Consider the following 23,457-nt stretch of genomic DNA (forward strand, 5'->3'; position numbering starts at 1 on the left):
CCAGGTGTCTCTCCCAGGACACGCTGGGAGGCTCAGGGTTCCAGGCCTTGTGGTAGGCAACTTACTCTCAAATGCTGACAGTAGCCTGTCTTTATGTACGTGTGTGCATGTGTGTGCATGCATGTGGTATGTGTGTACACGTGCAGTGACACCCCATTCTCTGCATTGACTCCGGTGTCAGATACACTGGCTACTTCATGCTGTTCAGTAAAGTGTAAAAGTGCCAAAATCATCACAAAGTAAAACCGAGGTGAAGGCCCCCTGGAGACATCACTATGTAAGACTGCCAGTAAGAGAAGGTTCACAGATTTTAATTCTCATTCCATCTGAACGTTTGTGTGTCTAAGATTCCCTCTGAAATGCAACTGTTCCTGTGAGTAGGAAGAAAAACTCGCCTGCAGCTCAGGGTGCAGGTGGTGGACTCCATCCAGCAGGTGCAAAGCTTCCAATTTCACAGTTCCACAGACACTCCTGGGACCTTTCCAAAGGCTGCACTTTATTAGGTGCTCTCGGGCCAATGGGCAGCAAATGTGGGGCCTCCTGAAAGCAGCGTCCCAGGGCGGTCGGCCATCCCTGTGGCTGTGCAGGGCCCCTCATGCTCACGGGCAGTGTGTGGCGCGGAAGCGGGGCCCATGCCTCAGGTGCAGCCCTGCAGGGGCACGGCTTGGTTCTGTGATTGGTCTGTGTGCTGCTCTGTGTCCGACGCTGTGCGCCCCTCAGGAAGGTGGGAGGAGTCTCTCCAGAAGCACCAGCTTTGTTCGCAGGTTGATGTTGAAGGGAGGCAGCCTGGTCAGGTTCAGACTCACCCCAGTGGTACCCGCAATGTTGGCCAGGACCCGATGTGTGTCCCTGTAGAGGGCCAGGTGCCCGGGGGCCGCCTCCATGAGCAGGTGTGTGTAGGCCAGCATGTGCTCCGACCCAGGCTGCACGTCCTCCCTCTTCTCGTATCTGCGAGATGAGAGGACACCCGCACCCGTGCTGCAGCCCTGCGCCAGCCCCGCCCCCAGGCACAGCCCTGGGAGAAGCGCCACCACCCACAGTCACACCTTGGCAGGAACATACCTCCAGGCACCATTGACCTCCAAGAACCGAGACACGCCCGTCTGTGCAGCAGCCACATCAATGTGCAGGACAACACCTGTGGAACACCGTGTGCTCAGTTAGAACCGTGGTCTGGCACCTCTGTCCGAGCTACGCTGGTCCCCACAGCCCCAGCACGTACCTGTCTGGGGAGGCACCAGCTCATGTAGCTGCTGCATGGCCACGCCACCAGGGTAGTTGAAGTGGGACACGTACAGGGCTGTGGCCGAGTAGGCGGCATTCAGCACCAGGTGCCCTATCACGAGGAGGGAGCCTGCCTTGTACAGCCAGGACTTCTGGTGGTTGTTCAGCCTGGAAGAGCAGGACGTTTCGTGGAGAGTGAGCAGCAGCAATGGGTGGAAGGGACATCCCAGAAACATAACCCTGCTGGTCCCCTTCGCAGGGTGAACAAGGTTAATCACCAAGTAGACACGTAAGTGGGTAAAACAACCTTACAATCTTTCTCTGTGAAATCCCACCCAAGATGACAATTTAAAAAACATCCTGAGTTATGACTTAGGTGGGAGCACAGCCCCGAAGCCAAGCCCTGAATGATGCCAGCTCGGAAGGGAAGCCAACCGGACAGGGTGGAGCAGAAGCTACGACAAGACCGTGAGGCCCACGTAAAGAATACTGACTGACTGGGCCTTTAGGGGGTGCTGGCCCGTGTCAGCTCAGGGACCCGTGACCAGACTGCTGAGCCCTTCTAGACGAGGCCTTGGCCTATGGGGACTGCAGACCCTCGGCATGAACAATGCACCAACCACATCAAGGTGGCACCCCTAGGGAGGCCTCAGTCCCTCAGCCCCTGCCTGAGGAAGCCCTGTGCTGCCAGGATTCACTGTGTTCCAGCCAAACCTGGTGAGGGAAGGTGGCCCCTGGACCGTTCATGGGCAGGGACTGCAGAAAGCTTGGGAGCATAAGTCCCATCTCTGCCCTCTTGAGATGCAAACCTACCACCCAAACCTTCACCCGAGGACCCAGATCAGTGTTCAGGGAGTAAGTGCTGCATCCCTGTGGGAGGGAAGGGACCCGGGTGCACTGCTGCCTTCACCATGGACACACGGCATGCCCCTTTCTCCGTTCCCCACCCAACCAGCTCTTTCCCCAGAGGCCAAGCTGTTGGCTCAGGAGGGTGAGTTCAGTGCACCTGCACCCTCCCCACCACAGGGCTCACAGGACCCTGTGCTCATGAGGGCCCGGCTGGGATCTGATGGCATATTTTGTGTGAACTAGGTCCCCCTCCATCTCAGCCCCCAAGGGCGAGCCAGAGTGCTACCCTGAGCAGCCCTCCTTCACCCAACTACCCAGCCTCAGACCCTCTGCGGCTGGCGGCTATCTCATGTCCTGCCCGAGTGACTGGGCCTGTGTGCAGAGGCATGGTGAAGCCGTCCCCACTGCCAGCACTCACAGGTAGGCGCAGCCCCGGGCAGCCACGGTGTTGAGCAACGGGAAGGTGTAGATGATGAAGCGCAGCTCCTTGTGTGGGAGCAGCGAGTAAAGGGCCACGAAACCCAGCGCCGGCAGGAGCAGCGCCCAGGCCCTCCTGTCCACGAGGCCCAGGGGCACGAAGAGCAGGCTGCTGCCCAGGCCCCGTGGCAGGGCAGAGTAGAAGTACCACAGCAGGGGTGAGGTCTGGGTGGGTGGGTTAAGGAGGCCACATGTCAGCAACAGGTACCTGTCCAGTCAGTTGGACTCAGGCCAGGAGCCATGGAAGACACAGACCTGAGAGGTGTTCCTGCCTGGGATGCCTGGGACCCCTGGGCCTCAGGTCACCACGTGGTCCCCTTCACCCATAGACAGAGACTGGGACCTAGGCATGAGCACCAGCACTGTGTCTTGAGGACGGTGCCCAGGCTGCAGAGGGCTTTTACCTTCCTGTCCCTTTTCTCCTTTCTATCCAGGGAATGGCGCACTGCTCAGCACACCGTTCTCTGTTGGTGAGTGTAAATATCTCACAATAAATATCAGAAAGCGGAGCACCCATCACAGGACAGAGGAAGCTGGGGCTACAAAAGCAAGGGTTTCCACAGGGCAGGTAGGACACCGGAGCGGGGAGACCCTCAGGCCCCGCACCTCGTGGGGTCTCCTGTGTGGACAGGGCTGAAGGTGCCGTCCTGATGCTACAGCAGCTGCAACAGCCACCACGTCCCCCTCAGGTGCACCTCTGTCAGGCTGGCCCCCAGCTGGTGCACCCAGCAGATGCAGACAGCTCACATCTGGTCTGACCGAGACCTGGGCAGCAGCCCCCTGCCCAGCAGGCCATCCCACAGCGACAGGTAAAGGATACTCCCCAGTTGGAGCTTTTGTTCTGGACAGTGTTGTACCAAAGAACAGTTCCTTCTGGCCATACAAAGTAACGCCAAAAATAGGAGTCCACAGCCACCGTCAGTCCTAACAACGTGACACAGTTCCTCAGGAAACGGCACAGCACCCGAACGCTCAGACAGTGACTCAGGCTGCTGGGTGAATGGGGGGCAGCCCCAAACCCCAGGTCCCGGGTCCATGTCCCCACGGGGCTGCCTAGACACCACAAGCCATCAGCTTCAAGGGAAGGAGCTGGTGTGCTGAGGCCTCGGTCCCTGGGAGCATCTTCCTGTGGGGTCCCGCGACCCGGGCACAGCGGGAGGAGGGGAGCTGTGGGCGGAGGCTGGTGGCAGGGCAGCGCCTTGTGGGGATGCTCGGGCGGCATGGCAAGAGCAGCCACGTGAAGACTTTCTAATGCCACTCAGAGTTCAAGTAACTTTGTTTAATGACAAAAACACCAAACCCTCCCCATTTCTCTTCATCTCTGTGAAACAAGACCAAGCACCACCTCCAGTCAGGACAGCGGCACTGACTCACCGAGGCAGAGCAGGCCGGCGGGCACAGCACAGTGCAGCGCCTTGGTCACGGACAGCCGCCGGGTGCAGAGCAGCAGCAGCAGCACAAGACCCAGGAGCAGGCTCAGCTCCGCCCTGAAGACCAGGATGGCCAGCGCCGAGAGCCAGATGAAGCGGGCCCACCGCTGCTGCAGCCAGGCGGTCAGGGCCAGCAGCACTGCACACACAGCAAGGCAGGCACTTACCTCTCCTGTGAAAGCCAGGCAGAACCCCAGGAGACAGCAGACACCTCCCAGGACAGGTACCCCCATGCGGGCCAGGCTGCACCCAGGATGTCCTGCCCCGGCCACCGCCACCAGGGTCCTGCGCCACCCCACGGCCTGACCTGGGGCTGCCTCCAGCCTCCTGCTCTATCTCAGGAGCCTCCAGGCTCCCCACGTTTGGCGCCCCCTCCCTACCCTCCACTCCAGTCCCGCTGTGCTCAGCACACCCAGCTGGCTCCACCCACAGCTCAGTGGGAATGGTGCCCTGCTCACTACCTCCCCCATGACCAGCAGAGGACCCTTCCCCAGGCATGTGAGGGCCAGGCCACGCCTCTACCAGGTCAGCACAGACCCCCAATCCCATGCCACCCATGGCCTCCCTGGGGCCCTGCCATCTCCCTGGGGCACCCCCAGAACACCCCAAGCAAGCTGCTGTCACCCCAAGTCCCTGCAGAGCCTACACGGGGAACCCTCCCAGGTGTGCCCTTTGCTGGAAAGTGCACCTCAACCCAGTGAGAGCAGACACCATGCCCATCCCAGGCTGTCCTGTCCCTGGGTGTTTTTACAATGCCACATGGGGAGCAGCTGTCATCAGATGCCCCCTCACCTGTCACCTGGCAGTTGTGCCCTGAGCCCAGCGAGAGGCATGGGGGTCACCGCAAGGCCTGACCAGCACACCCATCAACTACGTACCCACAGGCAGGGCCAGCACGTTGGGGAGTGTCCGCGTGCAGTAGAACATCAGGTGGAATTGTGTGGCCGTCATCCAGCAGAACATGGTGGCTGCCGTGGCCCCAAAATGCCGTCGCACTTCCTTTTGCAAAGTCCAGAGTCCAAAAACCACGCCAAGTCCGAGGACTGCTCTGACTAAACAGGGACAGCGACATGTGTGTGACCGGCAGCGAGACAGCCCAGGCCAGGCAGGTCTTTGACACTATAACTTGCAGTGGTTGGTTAATGACCAAGTGACAGTGAAACAACCCTCAGAGGGGACTGACCTTGGGTATTAAAAACATCTGTGTGTGGGAAATGGACCGCCTAGACCCCAGCGCCAATCCCAGCGCCCGACCCCAGCGCTGCACTGTGATTGCGAGATCTAGGGCAGGGCAGGCGGCGTCTGTACCAGTGTGACAGGCCTGGCACTGGCACCCCAGGCCCTTCACTCGGCTGGGACACCTCCAGAGCCACATTTATGAGGGCCCAATGCTCAGATGGGTCCCTGCTCTCCTGCCTGGGGCTCCCCAGTGCCCCGTGACCAGCACGGCCTGTCTAGTTGCCCTGTGCAACAGTGCGTGTCCTACGCTGCCCCTGGGAGAGCTCGGCTGCTCCTCCTCAGGAGTCTGACTTGGTCACAGCTCACCACCAGCCCAAACTCACCGTGGGAACGTGTTTGCATCTGTGGGGAAACGTGAGTATGGTCTGGGTTTGTATGCAACAGAAGCGTACTAAATGGAAAGATGGCGATTACTGGCTAGAACCGAGGACGCAGAGCTCTGTGCAGCAAACCTTCCAAAATGGGCCCAGAGGAAAATCCAGGGGGATCTGCATAGGCAGCCCCTGGGCAGGGAGGTGCAGCCACCCTCACTTCACAGTTGCCAGAGGTGCTCGGTTCCCTGTCCCAGGTCACACCCCAGAAAGGGCTGATGTCTGACCTCAACCAGTGCTCTGAACTGCCACGCCAAGTGGCTGCAGACAGCCAGGATCCACAGGTGGACACTGCTGCGTGAGGGAGCCTCAGGCTAGCCAACCAAGATCACTAGGTCTCACCACAGTTTCTCTGTCCCCATTGAAAGACCCATCCTTACCTATCAGCTGAGAATAGAATTTGGACATTCCCAGCAGCGAGAGCACACAGACTGCAGGGCTGGAGAGCACTGCGATCACCAGCGGCCCAAGGAATGTCCTGGGAACCACGCCCGGGAACTCCAGGTGATCATACTGCAGGGCGAGGGCAAGGTCAGCAGAGGCTTGGGGGCTTGGGGCGGCGTGGGCGTGGGCGTGGGCGTAGGCATGGGCCTCACCTGCTTCAGGTCTAGCCCGTGGTAGAGCAGGTCGTGCATGGCCTGCAGACTGAAGCTCTCCTCCACCTTGGTGTAGGGGCAGGTGACCAGGTGGACAGTGGCTACAGCGACCAGCAGCCCCAGCAGCCAGTGCTGCCTGCCTGAGCCCGACGGCCTCTTCCCGGCCATTCTGTGCTTCGACTTCACGCACTGTCCCTCATCCACCGTCAGCACTGCCACTGTGGAAACATCTCACAGAACGAAAGCGGAGACTCCTAGATTTAAAACATCACACTTTAGGCAACACCTGGGAGATCCAGAGGACAGGAAAGCAGGAATGCTTGTTGCAACGTCTGTACATCTAAAAACACATCAAAACACAAAGATTTTACAAAAACTCACGTGAGGAGTGTTCTCATGTTAACTGGCTGCCTTGCACTGAGCTGGGTGAATATTTCTCCAGGGAGACTTCGGACGCAGAACCTGAGTTTAGTCCTGCGTGCAGCCTGGCCCCAAGGGCAGGATGGCCCTGCACTGCACTGAAACCTGGTTCAGCCCCCACAGTTCCGGTCAAGAGCCTGGACAGAAGCTGTGAGGTGGGAGCCCAGGAGGGGAACACAGGGCAATCAGAAGAGCCCCTGAGCCTGACACGGTGGGTGGGGCTATGGGCACCTGCCCAGCTGCCTTCTCAACTGCCCCTGGTGACATGCGGAGCCCCTGGGTGGCACCACACTGGCCACAAACGTGAATGCGCGGGTGACAAGGATAATGTGTCCTCGAGGGTCTCAGGCAGATGTGCCTGCAGTGGATGGCCCAAATTCCAGCCCAGTCAGCTCTGGCCTGGTTGACCTAGACCTGTCGACTGGGGGAAGGAAAGTTCTTTGTGTTTCTGGCTGCTCTTTAAACAGGGTTGATTTTATTTGATCAAATCCCCAAGGGCCAGAAGCAGAAGGAGCCTCGCAGTGCTGTCTGTTAGAGGGAGATTTAAGGAGTCTGCACTCTCCAAAGACAGCAAGTCAGGGGCCGACGAGCAAGGAAAACCTGTAGGTGAGAAGGGCCCAGAATCCAGCTGGACTCAGTGCACGGGGAAGAGGCTCCCATAATGAGGATCACCAGAACACCCAGTGCCCCTCAGAAGTAACTTGTTTTTCCAGATATAAACCCCCAATGGAAAGAGGTGCTGCTACTGTCTCCCCGTTTCTGAAACGTGAGCTACTGAAGGGCATGGTTTTTCTGGTTTGTTTCTGCCCCCTTCCACCCGTAACCTCAGCAAGGAGAACGGACCCTGGTCATCGTGAGTGCTCACACTGCTGGATGGAAGGTGCCTTTGAGTGTCCTGCTGCCGGGTTCTCAACCTGGGGGCAGGGCCACTAGGCCAACTCACTGCTGCATCAGCAGAGCCTGGCACGTAGTAGGTGCTCAACATACTAGCTGAAGAAATTCAGTAAAGCCCTGGCTGCTGTGGCTCAGTTGGTTGGGTATCTTCCTGCGCACAAAAAGATTCCATTCCTGGTTGGGGCACATGCCTGAGCTATAGGCTTGATCCCCAGTAGGGGGCGACTGATGTACCCCTCTCCCATCGGTGTTTCTCTCTCTCCCCCTTCCTCTCTCTTTAAAAATCAATAAAGAAATTTTTAAAACAAACAAATTCGGTAAAAACTCAAATGTGGATGTCATCAGACCAGTTTACATTTCCAGTAAAAAGTACACTAGTGTTTTAATCCCAGTAAAACTGAGCACCTGGGACATTGCAGATTCCAGGGCCTCCCAAGACACTGATCAGGTACCAGGTAAGGAGGACCCACCCCCGGGTGAGGAGGCCCCACCCAGGTAAGGAGGTCCCGCCCCAGGTGAGGAGCCCGCCCCCAGGTGAGGGGGTCCGGTCCCCACGTGAGGAGCCCGCCCACAGGTGAGGGGGTCCCGCCCCCACGTGAGGAGCCCGCCCCCAGGTAAGGAGGTCCCGCCCCCACGTGAGGAGCCCGCCCCCAGGTGAGGAGCCCGCCCGCAGGTGAGGAGCCCACCCCCAGGTGAGAGGCCCGGAGGCGGCCGTCCCACGTGAACACGCATGGAAAGGACGCAGGGTCCCCGCCGCAGCTTTGGCTCGGGCTCCCAGCCGCCCACCCGGGCCCGGGCCGCGGCAGCGCACTCTGACCTCGCTGGGCAGCACCGCCGTCTCCCGGAGCGCGCCGTCTCCTCCGCCCTCGGCCGGAAGTGGGGCGGCGGAAGCCGAGAACAAGGCGAAGCCTTTGCCCAAACCGAATATGGCCGCCAAAGCCGACAATGCGACGGGCGCCCGGAGTAAAGATGGCGCCGCAGGCGCAGCCGGGGGGCGGGCTCAGGCTTCCACGCTCCCCTCCCCATCCTCTCCCGGCTGGATGCTGACCCGGGGCCTTTCTATTGGCCACTTCTCGTGGCGAGCCCTGATTGGGCCACATGGGGCCGGGGAGGTTCCCCCCGACCAATAGCGGCGCGAGGGATGGCGGGGGGCGGGGCCCCGCCCGGCTCCGTCAAGTAGCCCCGGGAACCGCCGGCGCGGCTGAGCCGGAGGCGGGCGGAGGCCCGAGAGCTCGGCGGTTCCTCCGACCCCGGCGAGTGTCTGCTCGCCCGCCATGCGCCCGCCGGCGCCGGCCGCGCTGGGGCTGCTGCTGCTGGGGCTGCTGCTGCCCGGGGAGGTCGCGCAGAAGCCGACGCCCTGCAACAGCTGCCGGGAGCTGGTGGACAAGTTCAACCAGGTGGGCCGGCGGCGCGGGCCGGGGCGGGGGGGCCCGGGCGCAGGGTCAGCCCGCGGTGGGCCCGGGAACCCCCCATGTGGGCCCGGGGACCCCGCCGGGACGGGCGAGCGAGCCGCCCCACGCCCCCCTCTGCCCGCAGGGGATGGCGGACACGGCGAGGAAGAACTTCGGCGGCGGCAACACGGCCTGGGAGGAGAAGTCGCTGTCCAAGTACGAGTTCAGGTGGGTGGGCGCCGCCCGCGGCCCCCGCTCCGGGGCTTCTCCCGGGACCCCTCCGCTCCGGCCGTCACCCTGAGGATGGAGAGGCCCCCTGACGCCCCGGCGTCGGCCCTGTGCATGGCCCCGGCGGGACACGCTGGCCCGGAGCCGGCCCGGAGCTGATCCGGTGCTGGCTGGGTGCTGGCCCGGAGCTGACCCGATGCTGACCCAGAGCTGACCCGGTGTTGGTCCAGAGCTGGCCCAGTGCTGACCCGGTGCTGGCCCGGAGCTGGCCGGGTGCTGGCCCGGAGCTGACTCGGTGCTGGCCAGGTGCTGGCCCGGAGCTGGCCCGGTGCTGGCCGGGTGCTGGCTCCGAGCTGACTCGGTGCTGGCCAGGTGCTGACCCGGAGCTGGCCTTGCGTTGCAGCGAGGTCCGCCTCCTGGAGATCGTGGAGAGCCTGTGCCAGAGCAGCGACTTCGAATGCAACCGCCTGGTGGAGGAGCACGAGGAGCAGCTGGAGGCCTGGTGGCTGTCACTGTGAGTGTCCAGGGCTCCTTCCCGGGGTCACTGAAACCACCACAAACAATTTGTTTTTGTTGTCGTTAATCATCCCTGGAGGATACTTTTTCCATTGATTTTTAGAGAGAGTGGAAGGAAGGAGGGAAACATTGATGTGAGAAACACATCAATCGGTTCCCTCCCCCATGTGCCCAGGGCCTGGGCGAGGGATTGAACCTGCAATCCAGGTACATGCCCTAGACTGGGAATCGAACCCTTGACCCTTCAGTGCCCAGGCGGATGCTATAACCACTGAACCATACTGGCCGGGGCAGTTTTTAATTTTGAAATAATTTCAGTTTTAGAGACGTTACAAAAGCAGTAGAGAGCGCTTCCCCACGCCTGTCCTCTCTCTTACCCCTGTTACCCCTTTTGATGACCTTAGTGTAATGATCAAAACGAGAAAGTTAGCGGGGAGAGGGTGTTCCCACCTGGCTGCCCCTTCCGGGGTTTCAGGGCACCTGGTACTACAGGAAGCTGTGTTTTCGCTTTGAAGAAGCCTATTGTGTGAGGCTAAACAAGCACTTCTTAAATCCTTAGGAAGAAGGATTACCCTGACTTATTTGAGTGGTTTTGTGTGAAAACGCTGAAAGTTTGCTGTTCTCCGGGAACTTACGGGCCAGACTGCCTTGGTACGTTACCTCGGGGAGATCTGTGGCCCCAGCACAGCTCCGCTCACAGCAAAGGCCTGTGTGTGAGAGGCCAGGGCCAGTGGACGTCTGTCGGGCTGCACACACCGCATTCAGCCTCAGTGGGTGGGTCAGGGCTAAGCCACGGCTTGCTGTGGGCATTACCCAAGTCACTCACATGGTCAGCCGGATAACATGACACAGTTTTCGAGGTAAGACCCCCTCACTGGCCAAAGCCGCCTCCTGCCTGCCTTTCCTGGTTTCCCGGTGACCTGCGGTCACAGGGGGACCATCTTGCTGTCCCACGGGTTCCCCTCCCCCCGAGGTGAGCATCCCCTCCCGTGTTTCAGGTGAGGCTGCCCAGATGCCCTCGCCAAGCTCGCAGGCTACATGTTCCTCAGAGAGTCACGCTAGTTTCAGGGGTAAAGTAGGGTTTGGATTTTAGCAAAAAACCCAAAAGGCTCTTTTGATTGTGTGTCAAGTGAGTGGAGTGGCATTTTCTGTGTAAGAACATGGAGGGCGTACCCTGGCTGCCTCCTTGGGCGCACAGTGATCGTGGTGTGTGTCCCCACAGCCTGCCAGGGCGGGTCTGAGCGGCCCTGCAGCGGGAACGGCCACTGCAGCGGGGACGGCAGCAGACAGGGCGACGGGTCCTGCCAGTGCCACCTGGGCTACCGCGGGGCGCTGTGCGCTGACTGCATGGACGGCTACTTCAGCGCACTGAGGAATGAGACCCACAGCGTGTGCACAGGTACTGCGGCATGCCCTGTGCCTGGGTGGCAGGAGTGGCCCTTCCCAGAGCCCCTGCAGAAGTGGGGACAAAGGATCTGTTAATCTCCTACCCCAGACATCAGGGACATGTGAAGGAAAGAGACAGGACTGATGCGCATGGTGGTCGCACATCCCATCCCTGAATAGCTTTCACTTTTCTCCTGACCCTTCTGGAGATGGCCTGGGGGTCGGCAGTTCTGTGACATCCACAGTGGTCTTCTCTCATGACCTGGTGCCTGGCATGTTCTGGCACAGGGCTTACTCCCCTAGGGCCTCTCCTGCAGGACTCCTGGCCCTCGAGTACCCTCCTGGGTGTCCCTGGGTGCAATGTAGGGTGCAGAGGCCCGGGGTGCCTACTGTCACTCAGGCTTAGCACCGAGCCCTGGCCCCTGTCACTGAAGAGACTGGATGGGGAGGCGGCACAGAGGAGACTTGGAACACCTGGAGGCCATACCGTGTGTCCTCGCCCTCGGTCCCTTCTAGAGGACACACCGTGGTGGTTACCCTGCTGGTGCAGGGCTGCTGTCTGATCTTCAAAGGCCATTACCTGGGCTCCCCACTCAGTGTGTTACACAGACCCTCTCAGCTGTGGTGGACCATGCTGACCATTCAGTAATGTGGGCATGCCCTCCTCTGACACACGCTGACCACTTGCCCAGGGTGGTTATAAATTCACTGTTGGCCCTGGCTGGTGAGGTTCAGTTGGCTGAGCATTGTCCCGTGCACTGAAAGATTGGGGGTTGATTCCCCATCAGGGTACATGCACAGGTTTCTGGTTTGATCTCTGGTGGGGGACGTGTAGGAGGCAGCCAGTTGATGTTTCTCTCTCTCTCTCCCCCTCTCCCTTCCTATTTCTCTAAAGGTTAATTTTAAAAATCTTTAAAAAATAAAATAAATCCACAGCCGTAGTCATGAGTGGTGGCCTTGTCACCACTGGAGGCTTCTGACGTGCAGGGAGCTGACAGCTGGGCTCAGCTGCCCTGCTGCCCCATGTGTTCCTGTGTGTGGCTGCTCCCCGATCCCCCTGGGCCTTCCCCTGCCCAGAGTTGGTGCAGAGTGGGGCCCACCAGCCAGGCTGTAGATGGCTGCCTCGCTGCCCTTGTTGCTGACGAGTTACCACTAGTGGGCAGTGGGAGCCCTCGTAACATTGCAAGTCACACATGCACCTTTTCCGTCGCTAACTGAACCTCCCTTCCCTGCGGTTTTTATCCTGGTCCTGCTGAACGTAAATTCCTCACTTCCAAGCTGACCTTTGCTTTGTTTTTTTGCTGAGAACGGGGTTCCTGCGTGTTGACTGCCATCCTCTCTGCCTTCTAGCCTGTGACGAGTCCTGTAAGCTGTGCACGGGCCCCACCAACAGAGACTGTGTCCAGTGCGAGGTGGGCTGGACCCGGGAGGACGGCGCCTGCATGGGTGAGGCTGCTGCTGGGCCTGGCCTCCCCCTACCCCCTGCCCCCATCCTCCCAGTGCCCCGTGGGGCCTGCCCACCCCTTCCTGGGAGAGCTCCCTTCAACCCTCAGCCCCATGGGGAAGGTGACTGGTCTTCCACGGTACGTGTAAGGTCCGGGCATGGAGGCCTAGGTTTACACGTGTGTCTCGCCCACGGGCTGGTTGCACATGCTGTGTGCTGGTTGCACATGCTGTGTGCAGCTTTCAGGAAGGATCCTTGTGGTTTCCTCCAACCCTCCACAGCCTACACCCTGGGCTCGGAAGGTGGGCCCTCACCAGTCATCCTTGCTGTCAGTGGCCTGGGGTGGTCCTGTCAGCTCAGGCCCAGGTTTCATAAAAGACACAGTTGTAGGAGCCATGGTCTCTGACTAGTGGGGACTCAGAACAGTGGCACAGGTGGAGTGCAGGCAGGTCCTGCTGGTCACAGACCTCCCCTTGGTCTGGAGAGCCACTCTTGTGAGGTTGCAGTCACAGTGTCTGCCTGGCCCATCCACCTGGCTGCAGGGGAGGCCCTGCCTTCCTGACCTGCCCCTGCCCGGGGCTCTGCTGCCTCGTGGAGTTGAGGCCCTGGGCCTGCCTCCCATCTGTCCCCGCCCGCCCAGCCTGTGGCCACCACCTGCTCCGGGGCATCCTTTCCTTTGCTTCAGTGTGCCCGGGCGCACAGGCTCACCAGCCCTGAGCATCTTGGAGCCCTGACCCAGCGGGCCCCCAGGCAGGCCGAGGGGCGGCAGGTAGAGGCAGCGGCCCTCCCTGAACCACAGCATCAGTGGCATTGTCTCAGAGCTGTATGGCCTGAGGCCGGTCAGGGCCATGCACCCCATGTCCAGTTGGGGGGAAGCACCCCCACCCTGTCCCGGCCCATACACAGGGCTTGTGTGAGGCCATGGGGAAGCCAGGTGCTCACACAGCACTGGTCCCTCGCAGCGACCCCACCTCGTGGCACCAAGGGTCCCTAGTCCCCACCCCTGGAGGCCTCCGAGGATGACCATCAAAGCGTGTCCTCGACACGGCCACTTTCTCCAAGCAGCCCTGGCCATGGGCTGTACCGGGTGACCAGCTCTGTGGTCCTGAAGGTGGCTGGGGCTGCCACTCACAGCTGTGCGTTGGTTCCAGATGTGGACGAGTGTGCAGCAGAGACACCTCCCTGCAGCGCCCAGCAGTACTGCAAGAACAGCAACGGCTCTTTTCATTGCGAAGGTGGGGGCCAGCTCCACTCCCTCCCTTTTAAACATCCCTGTGGCTTCTCAGCAACTGCACGTTCCACCTACTTTACAAAGTCCAAGGTGGCCACACGAGTGGTGGGCATTTGCTGTAGAAAAATCAGAACATTCGAATAAGTTGTAAAGAAGAGCATAGAAAAATCACCAATTCCAAGGAGAGGAAGCCGGCACTATTTAACTCACTCCCTGAGGCTTTCTCCCAGTCCTGTCTGCTGGACAGGGGCCTCGGTGTGACCCTGTCTGTGCATCACCTCCCACGTCGTGGTCATGATCTTGGCGTTATCTGTTTTCCCAGCGGTCCACACTCTGGATGTTGGAACAGACTGGTTCTCCCTAGTTGCAAACCATAGACACCCTTATCGGTGGAGTTCTCATGCTCTCACAGCTTTTCTGGATTAGTTTCCAAATTGCTCGGTCAGGAACATGGGTATTAGGGCCCCAGTATGCCCAGAACCGTTGTGCCTGTGCAGGGCTGCCTGCCCCGGGGTCAGGGACAATGCGGGCTTTTCCTGTTTGACCTTGAGACGCTGCAGCTTCCACTGTTAGTACTAAGCCCCTAGCAGCAAGTTGTGCAGTGTCACCAAGCCTGAGGTTTGTTTTGAGGAAAGCTGCCCTACACAGTCCCCACAAGAGGTTTACCTCCAAGCTGGGCCTCAGCTCTTCAGGGGACATCATGGCTTAAATTCCAAAATTCCAAGTGCTCTGTGAGCCCTTGCGGGACAGGTGAGGGACAGATGAGGGACACGTGGTTCTGGGCATCAGGGCCCCAGCGTGTCTCCAGGAGGTGAGTCTGCTGTTGTCACCGTCTCCCTCCTATTTCTAGAATGTGACTCCACCTGTGTGGGCTGCACGGGGAAGGGCCCAGGACAGTGTAAGGAGTGCATCCCCGGCTACACAAAAGAGAACGGCCAGTGTACAGGTCAGTGCACGTCTGCCAGACACAGGTGGAACCTCCCAGAGGGACCAGAGCAGAGCGGCCATGAGCTGATGGGGATGGGACACTGGGCACAAGCTCTCCTGCATACCCCGCTTCTCAGGCCTCCCAAGCATCTGGGGGTCTCAGGAGATGCAGGAGCAGTGGGTGGGGACGCAAGGGCCTACCCAGGTGCCCCAGGTGCACACACTGCTGGTGACCGAATGCGAGCCCCGCACCCTCATGCGCTGGTCCAGCCTCATGCACCCACGTTTTCTGTCAGCTCCTGGGCGGCATGGCCTCAGTTGAGGCCCAGCTGGAACCCACCTGGAGAAAGGCAGGGAGTGGGCCGGGCTCCCCGCCTGCATTCCCCTGCTCCTTGGAGAGTCCTTCTCCGAGACCGGAGTTAAACCCTCCCCTCGCTCCTCCCCCTCGGTGGTGTTCTGGGCCTCGTGCTCCTAAGTGAACCTCACCTGTGGTGCGTCTGCTAAGCATAGGGACTCACTCAGGGGACTTGCTGTTTCAGATGTGGACGAGTGCTCGCTGCCGAGAAAAGTATGTCCGAGAAAAGATGAGAACTGCTACAACACCCCTGGGAGTTACGTCTGCGTGTGTCCCGAAGGCTTCGAGGAGACTGAGGACGCTTGTGTGCAGATGCAGCCAGCCAGGCACGGTGAGTGGTGGGGGGGTCTCCATGCAGCCCACCCGCCCCCTCTGCAGTGGGGTTTCACGGGCACCACCGGGAACTCCCAAGTTAAAATCACACAGAAAGCGTCCCTGGGTGGTGACAGCCGGGGTTCCTAGAAGACGAGGGTGGAACTTCTCTGTGGGGACAGAGCCCTGCAGGGGCGGGAGGTGGGGAGATGCAAAGTGAAGTCGCTGAGCCATGAACATCACCAGATGCTGCAGAGAAAGATGACACGGCAGACTGTCTGCCTGAGCTCCCGGGCCCCCGACGCAGCTTCCACAGCAGAGTGCCGCCTCGCCTCTTTTGGGCTGGACATCAGACCCAGGGCTCCGCAGGCTGCGCTCCGTCCCAAACCTGCAGGGGGGTATCCTGCCTCTCCCAGCTCCTGGAAGCTGGTGGTCTTGGACTTGTAGCTGCATTCCCCAGGGGTGGGACATGGACAGTTTTGGGGGGACACAGCCCTTCCCATGACAGCCTCATGGAAGTCCATGTTCAAAAAGACACTGGTCAGACGTTTCCCAAATGAGTAAGATGTGACTCGGGCTCCAGAAGCTCCCAAGTCCCTAGCAGGACACAGAAAAGCAAGTCCACATGCACGCGTGGCACTGACCTGGAGTGCCCAGGACCAGAAACCCTCAGTCAGCAGAGCTCAAGGGCAGAGGCCGGGCCACAGCCCATGTCACCTAGCTGCTCCCGGCCTGCACCCTACCTTCTCCCATCTGCTGCTATGGCCCCTCCTTGCCCTGGCCCCCACCTCTGCCCAGGCTCTTGTCTTGTACAGGCTGCTTTCGGGGCTGCCTCACCCACTCCTGACCGCCATCTCCATACCCCCAGCCACGTGATGGCTCTGGAATGCCGTCCAGTCACGTGTCCTGCCTAGACACCCCCAGCTGGGGGCCAGGGGGGCCACTGTGTCTGGAGGGAGGACAGTGCCGACTCCCAAGGCCATGGGCACCGCACACACTGCCATGGTCGCAGGGAAGACCTGGTGGCCACATCCTCAGGGCCTTTTGTCCAGTGTTTTACAGGATGATCTGTTTGTTTCCTGACAGACATCACAGAGGAAAGCCCAGCTCAGCTGCCCTCCCGGGAAGACTTGTGAGGTGTGTCCAGTGGAAGCCAGACCTGCCCTTTAAGTTATTTAGACTGAGCCCTGGCAGCCCGACCGCGCACTTGCCGGTGTCTCCAGGCCAGAGGGGGAAGCTGCCTTCCAGACGGTTGATGCTCACTCGGCCCTTTCAAAAGCTGCATTTTTGGTTCTTAAACAGATTTGTATATTTTGATACCATTCTTTATAATGTGATTAACCACTGAAGGTAGGCCCAGAACTAGTGTGTGGATTTGTCTCATTGAAAAGTGTGGACACTTTAAGATGGAGTTTGCCCCATTCAGCTCAGTTCTGCCAGAGCAGTGAGATGTGGGGTCCCCCGAGTTCTGCGGGGAAACCGAGGCAGACAATCCTACTGTCTCAAGGGCGTCCCGTGCACACCTCAAGGGCACCCACCTCAGGCCTGCAACTTCAATTAAAATCTTAACCAGGTGGTTTCAGGGCCCGACCTGTGGGACATGCCTCCTCCCCCTCCGCAGAGTGAGCAGTTAAGGGTTCCACAGACTAAGGGCCCTCTGGCAAGGCAGCCGTCTTTGGGGGTACGCTGGAGAAAAACACCAGGTGTAAACCCAGGCCAGCTTCTCAGCGAGGAACAGAAATACTGAGAAAGGAGAGGCTGTGGCATTGAGGCTGTGGCTCGTGGGGAGACCCATCGACCCCCCTCATGTTCTCAGGTCAGTGGAACAGTCGGACCACAGCCTCTGCTCCAGCCCCCAGGGCTCAGATGCACCGAGAGAAGACCAGGCTGGTCCCATGCAGGGGCCGCACCCCACTCGGGCAGTCTTGCCTCTGGCTTTCCCCGCCCTCTGCATCTCAGCTTTGTGTCTGTGTCCATCTGTGTGGTGGGACAAAGCTTCCAGTTCCAAGCCAGGTATCCCCAAGTTCCTACAGGGACTTGGAGACTGGTTGGCTCGGCGGGGGCAACTTGCAGCATAGGCCTAGGGGCAGTGGCTGGATCAGCCCATTGTAGCAGAGCGGGTAGTGGGAGAGGTCGACACCAGAGGAGTGATGGCCAAGGGTGTGGGTCACTGATGAGCCGGGAGGGCGTGGAAGCCCCTTGGGTGGGGAAGGGGTTGGAGGAGAGCCACCATGACCTGGGGTCAGGCGGGGGGGGGGGTGCCTAATGGGGCCTGGTGCTGGTGGAGGTGCTGACAGGGTGGACAATGGAGGCCCAGAAGGGAGGCCCCAGCCAGAGCTCCCTCGGGGACGAGGGTTGGTCCAGTTGACTCCCAGGAGGGGGGCAGAAGCCCAACCTGTGCCAGTGACTAGGGCAGGTGGGTGGCCCAGGGCCAGCTCCCAGTGGAGTCAGGTCCGCTTGGGTCCTGTGCCCAGGGTGCAGAACTGACCCCCTTTCCTGCTGGAACCCAGAGAATCTCAGGTCCTTGTGGAAAGCCACAGGACGGGACATGTGGCCACTGGGTGGCACTGTCCCCCCACGCATGGCTGGGTCACTGGGAAGCCACCCCCCTCCCACCAGTGCTCTGGGCACAGGTGTCCCTTGCCCCCTACAAGTGCCATTGGTAGGTGTCCTGAGGAACTGGACAGTCACCTCACAGTGGAAAGGGGCCTGTGTCCTTGCAGCTGGCTCTGCCCCATCCTGGCCCTTGGTGTCTGAGGGGGCACTAACCCTGCCTTCCTGCTGTGCCACAGCCCTCCCTAGACCACTTCCAGGGACACTGTGGGGCCTGGGGAGGGACAAGACCAGGATGGCCCTTACTGGCTCTGCTCTGGGACCCCCACTTAGGGCTCCCTGGCCCCTTCACTGCTCCTTCCCCCCAGAGCAAGAGGCTGAGCTGGTTCCTGCAGTTCCCAGGCAGGTCCTACCTTAGAACCTTGCGCTGGCGATACCCCAAGTCTGGAACCTCTTGCTCCCTCCCTCCACTGGGGCATCTGCTCAGCTGAACCCCTCAGAGGACTGCCCTAGCCCATCTGCAGCCATGCCCCTCTGTGAGGCCCCACCCGGCCTCCTCCTTGTCTTGCACTCAGCAAGGGACACAGCTCCTTGGAGAGACCCCAGCCTCCACTTTCTCCTGGGTACACAGGGTGCCCACAGCTCAGGGGTAGACCACCACCTGGCTTTGGTGGGGGTGGACAGTGATGTGATTGGGCAGGAATGGTGGACTTGACCCCAGCAGGACCTTGCCTGGCCAGGCAGGGGCGAGGGCGAGGGGCTCAGGCAGGGCGCCTGGGACCACATGGCTAAGGGTCTGTAGGCTGCAGAGCAGGGCCTGGGTTCCAGGGGCTTGAATATTGGGTCCCTCTTGTGGAATCTGGCCCTGCTATGGGGGGGGTTGGTGTGGAAGGAATCCTCACCTCTGGCAGCCTCCCCTCCAGCCTGGGGAGCAGTGGGGCCACACCATGGAGGATCCAGACCCTAGTTGGCTCCGGGGCCAGAGGAATGTGTATGGCCAGCAGGGGGCGCTGTGGGACTGCAAGGCAGCCCCTCTATGAACTGGGAGCCCCGGCAAAGGTCCTGCAGGCTCTGGTGGGAGGGAGGGTACTTGGGGTGACTCCCAGGTTCCAGAGGGCCCAGGTCCCAGAGAGGATGTGCTGAGGCCAGGCCCAGTCTCCAGTGTTAACAGGAGTGTCCCGCTCCCGGGATCAGGACTGTGGAAGGGGCAGGCAGGCAGGCAGGCGGGCCAAGGCACAGCCAGGTGACTGCTACCTGGGAGCACATACCTGACGACCTGGGAGTGGCCCAGTGTCAGCCAGGTGCGGTGCCTTCTCCCTCACCCCACCTCAGATGCCCTGGGGGTGGCTACAGGGCAGCGAGGCACCAGCAGCCCACAGGCCCTCATCCGCGTCTGCTGTGGCTGCTGTGACACGCCACCTCCTTCACCAGCCTCCTAGCGCTGTGACCTCAGCAAAGAGTCCACTATCAAGGGGCTCCCCCTACCTGCCCTGACATGCTGCTGGGTCCCGAGGCCCCAGGGTTAGCAGTCATTCCCCGTGTGCCCCTTCCCTCCAGCCAGCCCCTGGAGGGACACAGCAGCCACCCGGCTGGGGTTTCACCTCGGGAGCTGGCTCCTCTGATTACCAATCCTCCTGGTCTCCCCCACCCCATTATCCTTTCCCAGAGCAACAGGGGACAAAGGTAGCCCCTAAATGACATCATCACCCTGTACCCCGGACCCTGCCCAGCTAGTGCGGTCCCCTCCCATTCCCCAGGGAGAGCTGTGCCAACTGCTCATTGTCTCTGCCTTCACCACCAGGGCTACCCTGGCTCAGCCTGTCCAGTTGGTTCCCAGACAGGCAGTGGGTCCTCAGCTGACCCCTGGGAGCATGAAGGGGTAGCCGTTCAGAGATGTCCTGAGATGAGGGGCCGGATTCCCTGCAGAGGCCACAGGTGAGGTCCCAGCAGTTAGAGACAGATCCTGCTCCTCTCACACCCCACGTCCCATCCACCTCCCACCCCACCTCCTCTCCCGCCCCCAAGAGCCATGGCCACCCAGTCCTGGCCACACAGTTGGGTGCTCCCTCATCCCACTCCTGCCCCCCAGCAGCCCTCAACCAAAGCCTGTGCCTCCCCCACCGCACCAGCTCCCCAGGTCCTGGGCCCAGGGCCACCCTCTGTGGGTGACCCCCTCCCTGGCCCCTCACTCCCCACTGCCCAGGTCCTGAAGAGTTGTCCTCAGCCACCATTCTCAGCACACACATGCTCTCCCTGTCCCCCAGCCTTCCTGAACCCCACCAGGTCTGCTCTCGGTTCCTCCTACACTACCCACTCCCACCTCTGCTCTGCCTGCTCCTTGCTGACCCCGTGGGTGCCAGGGCCACGGAGGCAGGCTCGCCTGTGGGTGTGGACTGCAGCCCACCACTAGGGACAGGATGGCAGTAAGAGGGTAACCGGAGGTCAGGGCCTAGCTTCGCTGGGGATCTTTACTCCGCAGCCAGCCTAATGCACCCTGGGGTGGGCAGGCACTGGAGCCAGGGGCTGGGCTGGGGGTGGGTGGCACAGAAGCCCTCGGGCCTGTGGGCAGCAATGGGGGCAGAAGCCTCCGCACTGTGGTTGGGTGGGACCAGCCTTGGGCCTCTTCGGGGACAGGCTGCCATTCAGGCCACCTGTCCCCTCCCACTGCAGGGGCCCCTCAAAGCCCTCATTGTGGCCGGGATCATCCCAGACGCCAGGCTGGCTGGCTCCACACCAGCGAGGGGCAAGGGCCCAGCCTGGCCCGAAGGGTGGGGTGCCCACCTTTTCAGAGGCCCCTCCTTCCAATTCCTGTGGGCTCCGGCTAGAGAAGTTTCCAGGTGACGTCACCAGCCGGGCCCCCGAGGCTGGCACTGGCCGCCGTCCCTGCGGCGTGGCGACCCTGTGCCCTAAGCCGGCGGACAGCACCCAGGACTAGGGTCTTTCTGCGCCCACCCACCTGCGGGGCTGAATGGACGAGGGCGGGAAAGGGCGTCTGACCACATCCGTCCCCCAGCCAAGAAGGCGGGGGGGGGGGGGGAACAGGGGTCCGGACAGCGCCCCAGGCCTGCAGGCCGCAGAGCGCCCGGGCCGCCGGCCTCGGTGCCCTCGCTCGGACCTGGGATCCGGGCCGCCGCCCCCGAGGGAGGGGGGAGCGGGCACCGGGGCAGCTCAGCCTCCGGGGGCCCGCGACGCAGGGAGCCCCTCCGCCCTCCCCTGCCCGCCCCAGGCCCCGCCCCCCCGGGCGCCCCGCCTCTGCGCCCCCGGGGACCCCGGCTCCCGGCCCCGCAACCCCCGCAGCCTCGGGGAGATGGCACCGCCCCCCTTTTCCGCCCCCGCCGAACAGGTTTCGGCCTCGCTGGGCGGGGCCTCGGCCGAGGGCGGGAAGCGACGCGCTGCGCTGCCGGGAAGGGGCGGCGCCCGAGGTGGCCCCGCTGTCCCCGCGGAGGGGCCGGAGGCCGGGAGGGGGGGCCGGGGGCCGGGGAGGGGGGGCCCGGCTGTCCCCGCGGAGGGGCCGGAGGCGGGGGGCGGGGGGCCGGGGAGGGGGGGCCCGGCTGTCCCCGCGGAGGGGCCGGAGGCCGGGAGGGGGGTCGGGGGCCGGGGAGGGGGGGCCCGGCTGTCCCCGCGGAGGGGCCGGAGGCGGGGGGCGGGGGGCCGGGGAGGGGGGGCCCGGCTGTCCCCGCGGAGGGGCCGGAGGCGGGGGGCGGGGGGCCGGGGAGGGGGGGCCCAGCTGTCCCCGCGGAGGGGCCGGGGGGCGGGGGGCCGGGGAGGGGGGGCCCGGCTGTCCCCGCGGAGGGGCCGGGGGCCGGGGAGGGGGGGCTCGGCTGTCCCCGCGGAGGGGCCGGGGGCCGGGGAGGGGGGGCCCGGCTGTCCCCGCGGAGGGGCCGGGGGCCGGGGAGGGGGGGCTCGGCTGTCCCCGCGGGAGGGGCCGGGGGCCGGGGCGGGGGCAGTGGCGGCCTGTGGTCCCGGGTCCGGGCGGCCCGCGCCCCTCCCCGCCCGCGCCCCACGGCGCCGGGAACCCCCATTCCGGGACCATAGTGATCGCGGCGATGACGCTGATGGTAAAACCCGGGGTTTCCGACGCCGGCGCGGCGCGTGCGCGCAGGGCCGCGACCTTCCTGGAAAGCGCCGGGCGACAGGTGGCCGCGGGCGGGGCGCGGGGCGCCTCGTGACGTCACGGGGGCGGGTCGGCGCTGGGAGCGCGGGCGGCCGCGGTCGTCCCTCCGCGTGGGCTCCGGCTGGGCGCCGCGCCCCTGCTGGCTGCAGGAGTGGGGGCCCCGGGACTCCTGCCTCGTGTGCGACCGGGGGACCCCCACGTGCCCTGCGGGGCCTGGGTGACGGTGTCCCGGCGCCTCGCCGCCTGGGCGTGCGCCCGTCGGTCCGGCCTGGCGGCGCCTGTCTGGGCGCTGGGGCTCGCCGACCCTCCCGCCCCGCGCCCCAGGACTCGGCCCTGCCCCCGGGGGGCTGGGGAGCCGGGGGAGCGGCGACAGGGCCGGTCCCCGCGGGGCACGAGCCCCTCCCTCCCGAGGGTGGCGGCCCCGCTGGGGGTCCCTGGACGCAGCCCGCCCTCAGGGAAGGAGGGGGCGCGCCTCCTGGTGGATCTGGGGACAGGAAGGAAGCGAAGACCTGGGGAGGTGTCCCCCGCCTCACCTGCACCCTCGTGGTGGGGCCCGCCTGGGCACCCCGGGAGAATGGTCAGTCAACAGGGGAGGCCTCACCAGCCTAGACGTGGGGAGCCGACCCGCCCCCTCCACGCCCATCCCTTGGTGTGGCCCAGAGGCCCAGCTGAGCACCCATTTACTGCTGGGACGCCCAGTTGTCCTGGCTGCCAGGACCCTGTGTCAAGTTCACTTCTGATCTCAGCTCCCCAAAGAGCACGGGGGGGGAGGGGGGGGCACCAGCTTGGGACCCCCAGCCGGCTGCCCTAGGTAAGCCCCAGACCTTGCCCCAGCTGCTGACGGGAGAACGGGCCCTTGTCGGGCTGCCTGGGTGAGGGCTGGCGTGCCAGCCCCCGGTGTCTCCGGCTGAGGATGGCCCCCGCTCCCACCCAGAGGCCTATTGTCCATTCACCCTCCACCCTCACTATTAATAGCTCCTGTCGTCACCAGAACTGCTATAAATAGCCCCCAGCCCCTCACACAGGCCAGGCCCTGCTGCCCGGGACACACAATCACCCACACACGCCTGCACACTGGCCCACTCAGAGCCGTGCACACCCGGGCGCTGGGCCCACTCCTGCTCCCTCCACGGCCAGGCACCGAGGGCCGCGCACACGGCCCCAGCTGCCCTCCCCTGAGCCTGGCCCTGCACCCCTCACCGGTCCTCCCAGAGCCAGGGCTCGCGAGGGGCAGCTGTTTCCATCCCCGTGTTGTTCACTGCTCAAGGCCGCTCGGCCGAGGAGCCTGGAGCAGGCACTCTAGCCCTTGCTTCCTCCTCTGCTGGTCTGGTCTGGCCACCCCTCCCCAGGATGCAGGTCTACTCCCTTGGGTCCCACTCAGAGGCTTTGGCACATCAAAGATTCTCTCCATGGAGCAGGCACCATAGTATCCATCTGGCTGAGCACCCGGGGGCAGCCCTCCCAGCCAGCCTGGAGGGAGAGCCACCCAGAGGGAAGCCC

At 62.6% G+C, this 23,457-nt stretch overlaps 2 protein-coding genes across 7 annotated transcripts; one reads left to right on the top strand and one right to left on the bottom strand.

Moving 5' to 3' along the window:
- Positions 1-290: 290 nt before the first annotated feature.
- Positions 291-8,489, bottom strand: ALG12 (ALG12 alpha-1,6-mannosyltransferase). Of its 5 annotated transcripts, none has more exons than XM_081131038.1 (10): positions 8,318-8,489; positions 6,187-6,440; positions 5,971-6,103; positions 4,859-5,032; positions 3,925-4,119; positions 3,371-3,474; positions 2,492-2,715; positions 1,223-1,392; positions 1,063-1,138; positions 291-948 (listed from the first exon to the last, which is right to left on the bottom strand). In XM_081131038.1, exons 2-10 carry the CDS (start codon positions 6,352-6,354, stop codon positions 717-719), a joined length of 1,476 nt encoding a protein of 491 aa, XP_080987164.1. In that variant the 5' UTR covers positions 6,355-6,440; positions 8,318-8,489; the 3' UTR covers positions 291-716. The 5 variants fall into 5 exon arrangements, with proteins under 5 accessions (XP_080987164.1, XP_080987163.1, XP_080987161.1 ...); XM_081131037.1 differs by having other exon boundaries at positions 1,223-1,464; positions 8,318-8,399; XM_081131035.1 differs by having other exon boundaries at positions 1,223-1,467; positions 8,318-8,399.
- A 147-nt stretch (positions 8,490-8,636) lies between these two features.
- Positions 8,637-16,652, top strand: CRELD2 (cysteine rich with EGF like domains 2). Of its 2 annotated transcripts, none has more exons than XM_081127695.1 (10): positions 8,637-8,897; positions 9,037-9,119; positions 9,523-9,633; positions 10,195-10,286; positions 10,858-11,034; positions 12,372-12,467; positions 13,617-13,700; positions 14,547-14,642; positions 15,163-15,309; positions 16,377-16,652. In XM_081127695.1, exons 1-10 carry the CDS (start codon positions 8,775-8,777, stop codon positions 16,424-16,426), a joined length of 1,059 nt encoding a protein of 352 aa, XP_080983821.1. In that variant the 5' UTR covers positions 8,637-8,774; the 3' UTR covers positions 16,427-16,652. The 2 variants fall into 2 exon arrangements, with proteins under 2 accessions (XP_080983821.1, XP_080983820.1); XM_081127694.1 differs by having other exon boundaries at positions 8,656-8,897; positions 15,537-16,652.
- The last annotated feature ends 6,805 nt before the right edge of the window (positions 16,653-23,457 follow it).

This window comes from Miniopterus schreibersii, assembly GCF_964146895.1.
Source record: "Miniopterus schreibersii genome assembly, chromosome: 2".
Taxonomy (NCBI): Eukaryota; Metazoa; Chordata; class Mammalia; order Chiroptera; family Miniopteridae; genus Miniopterus; species Miniopterus schreibersii.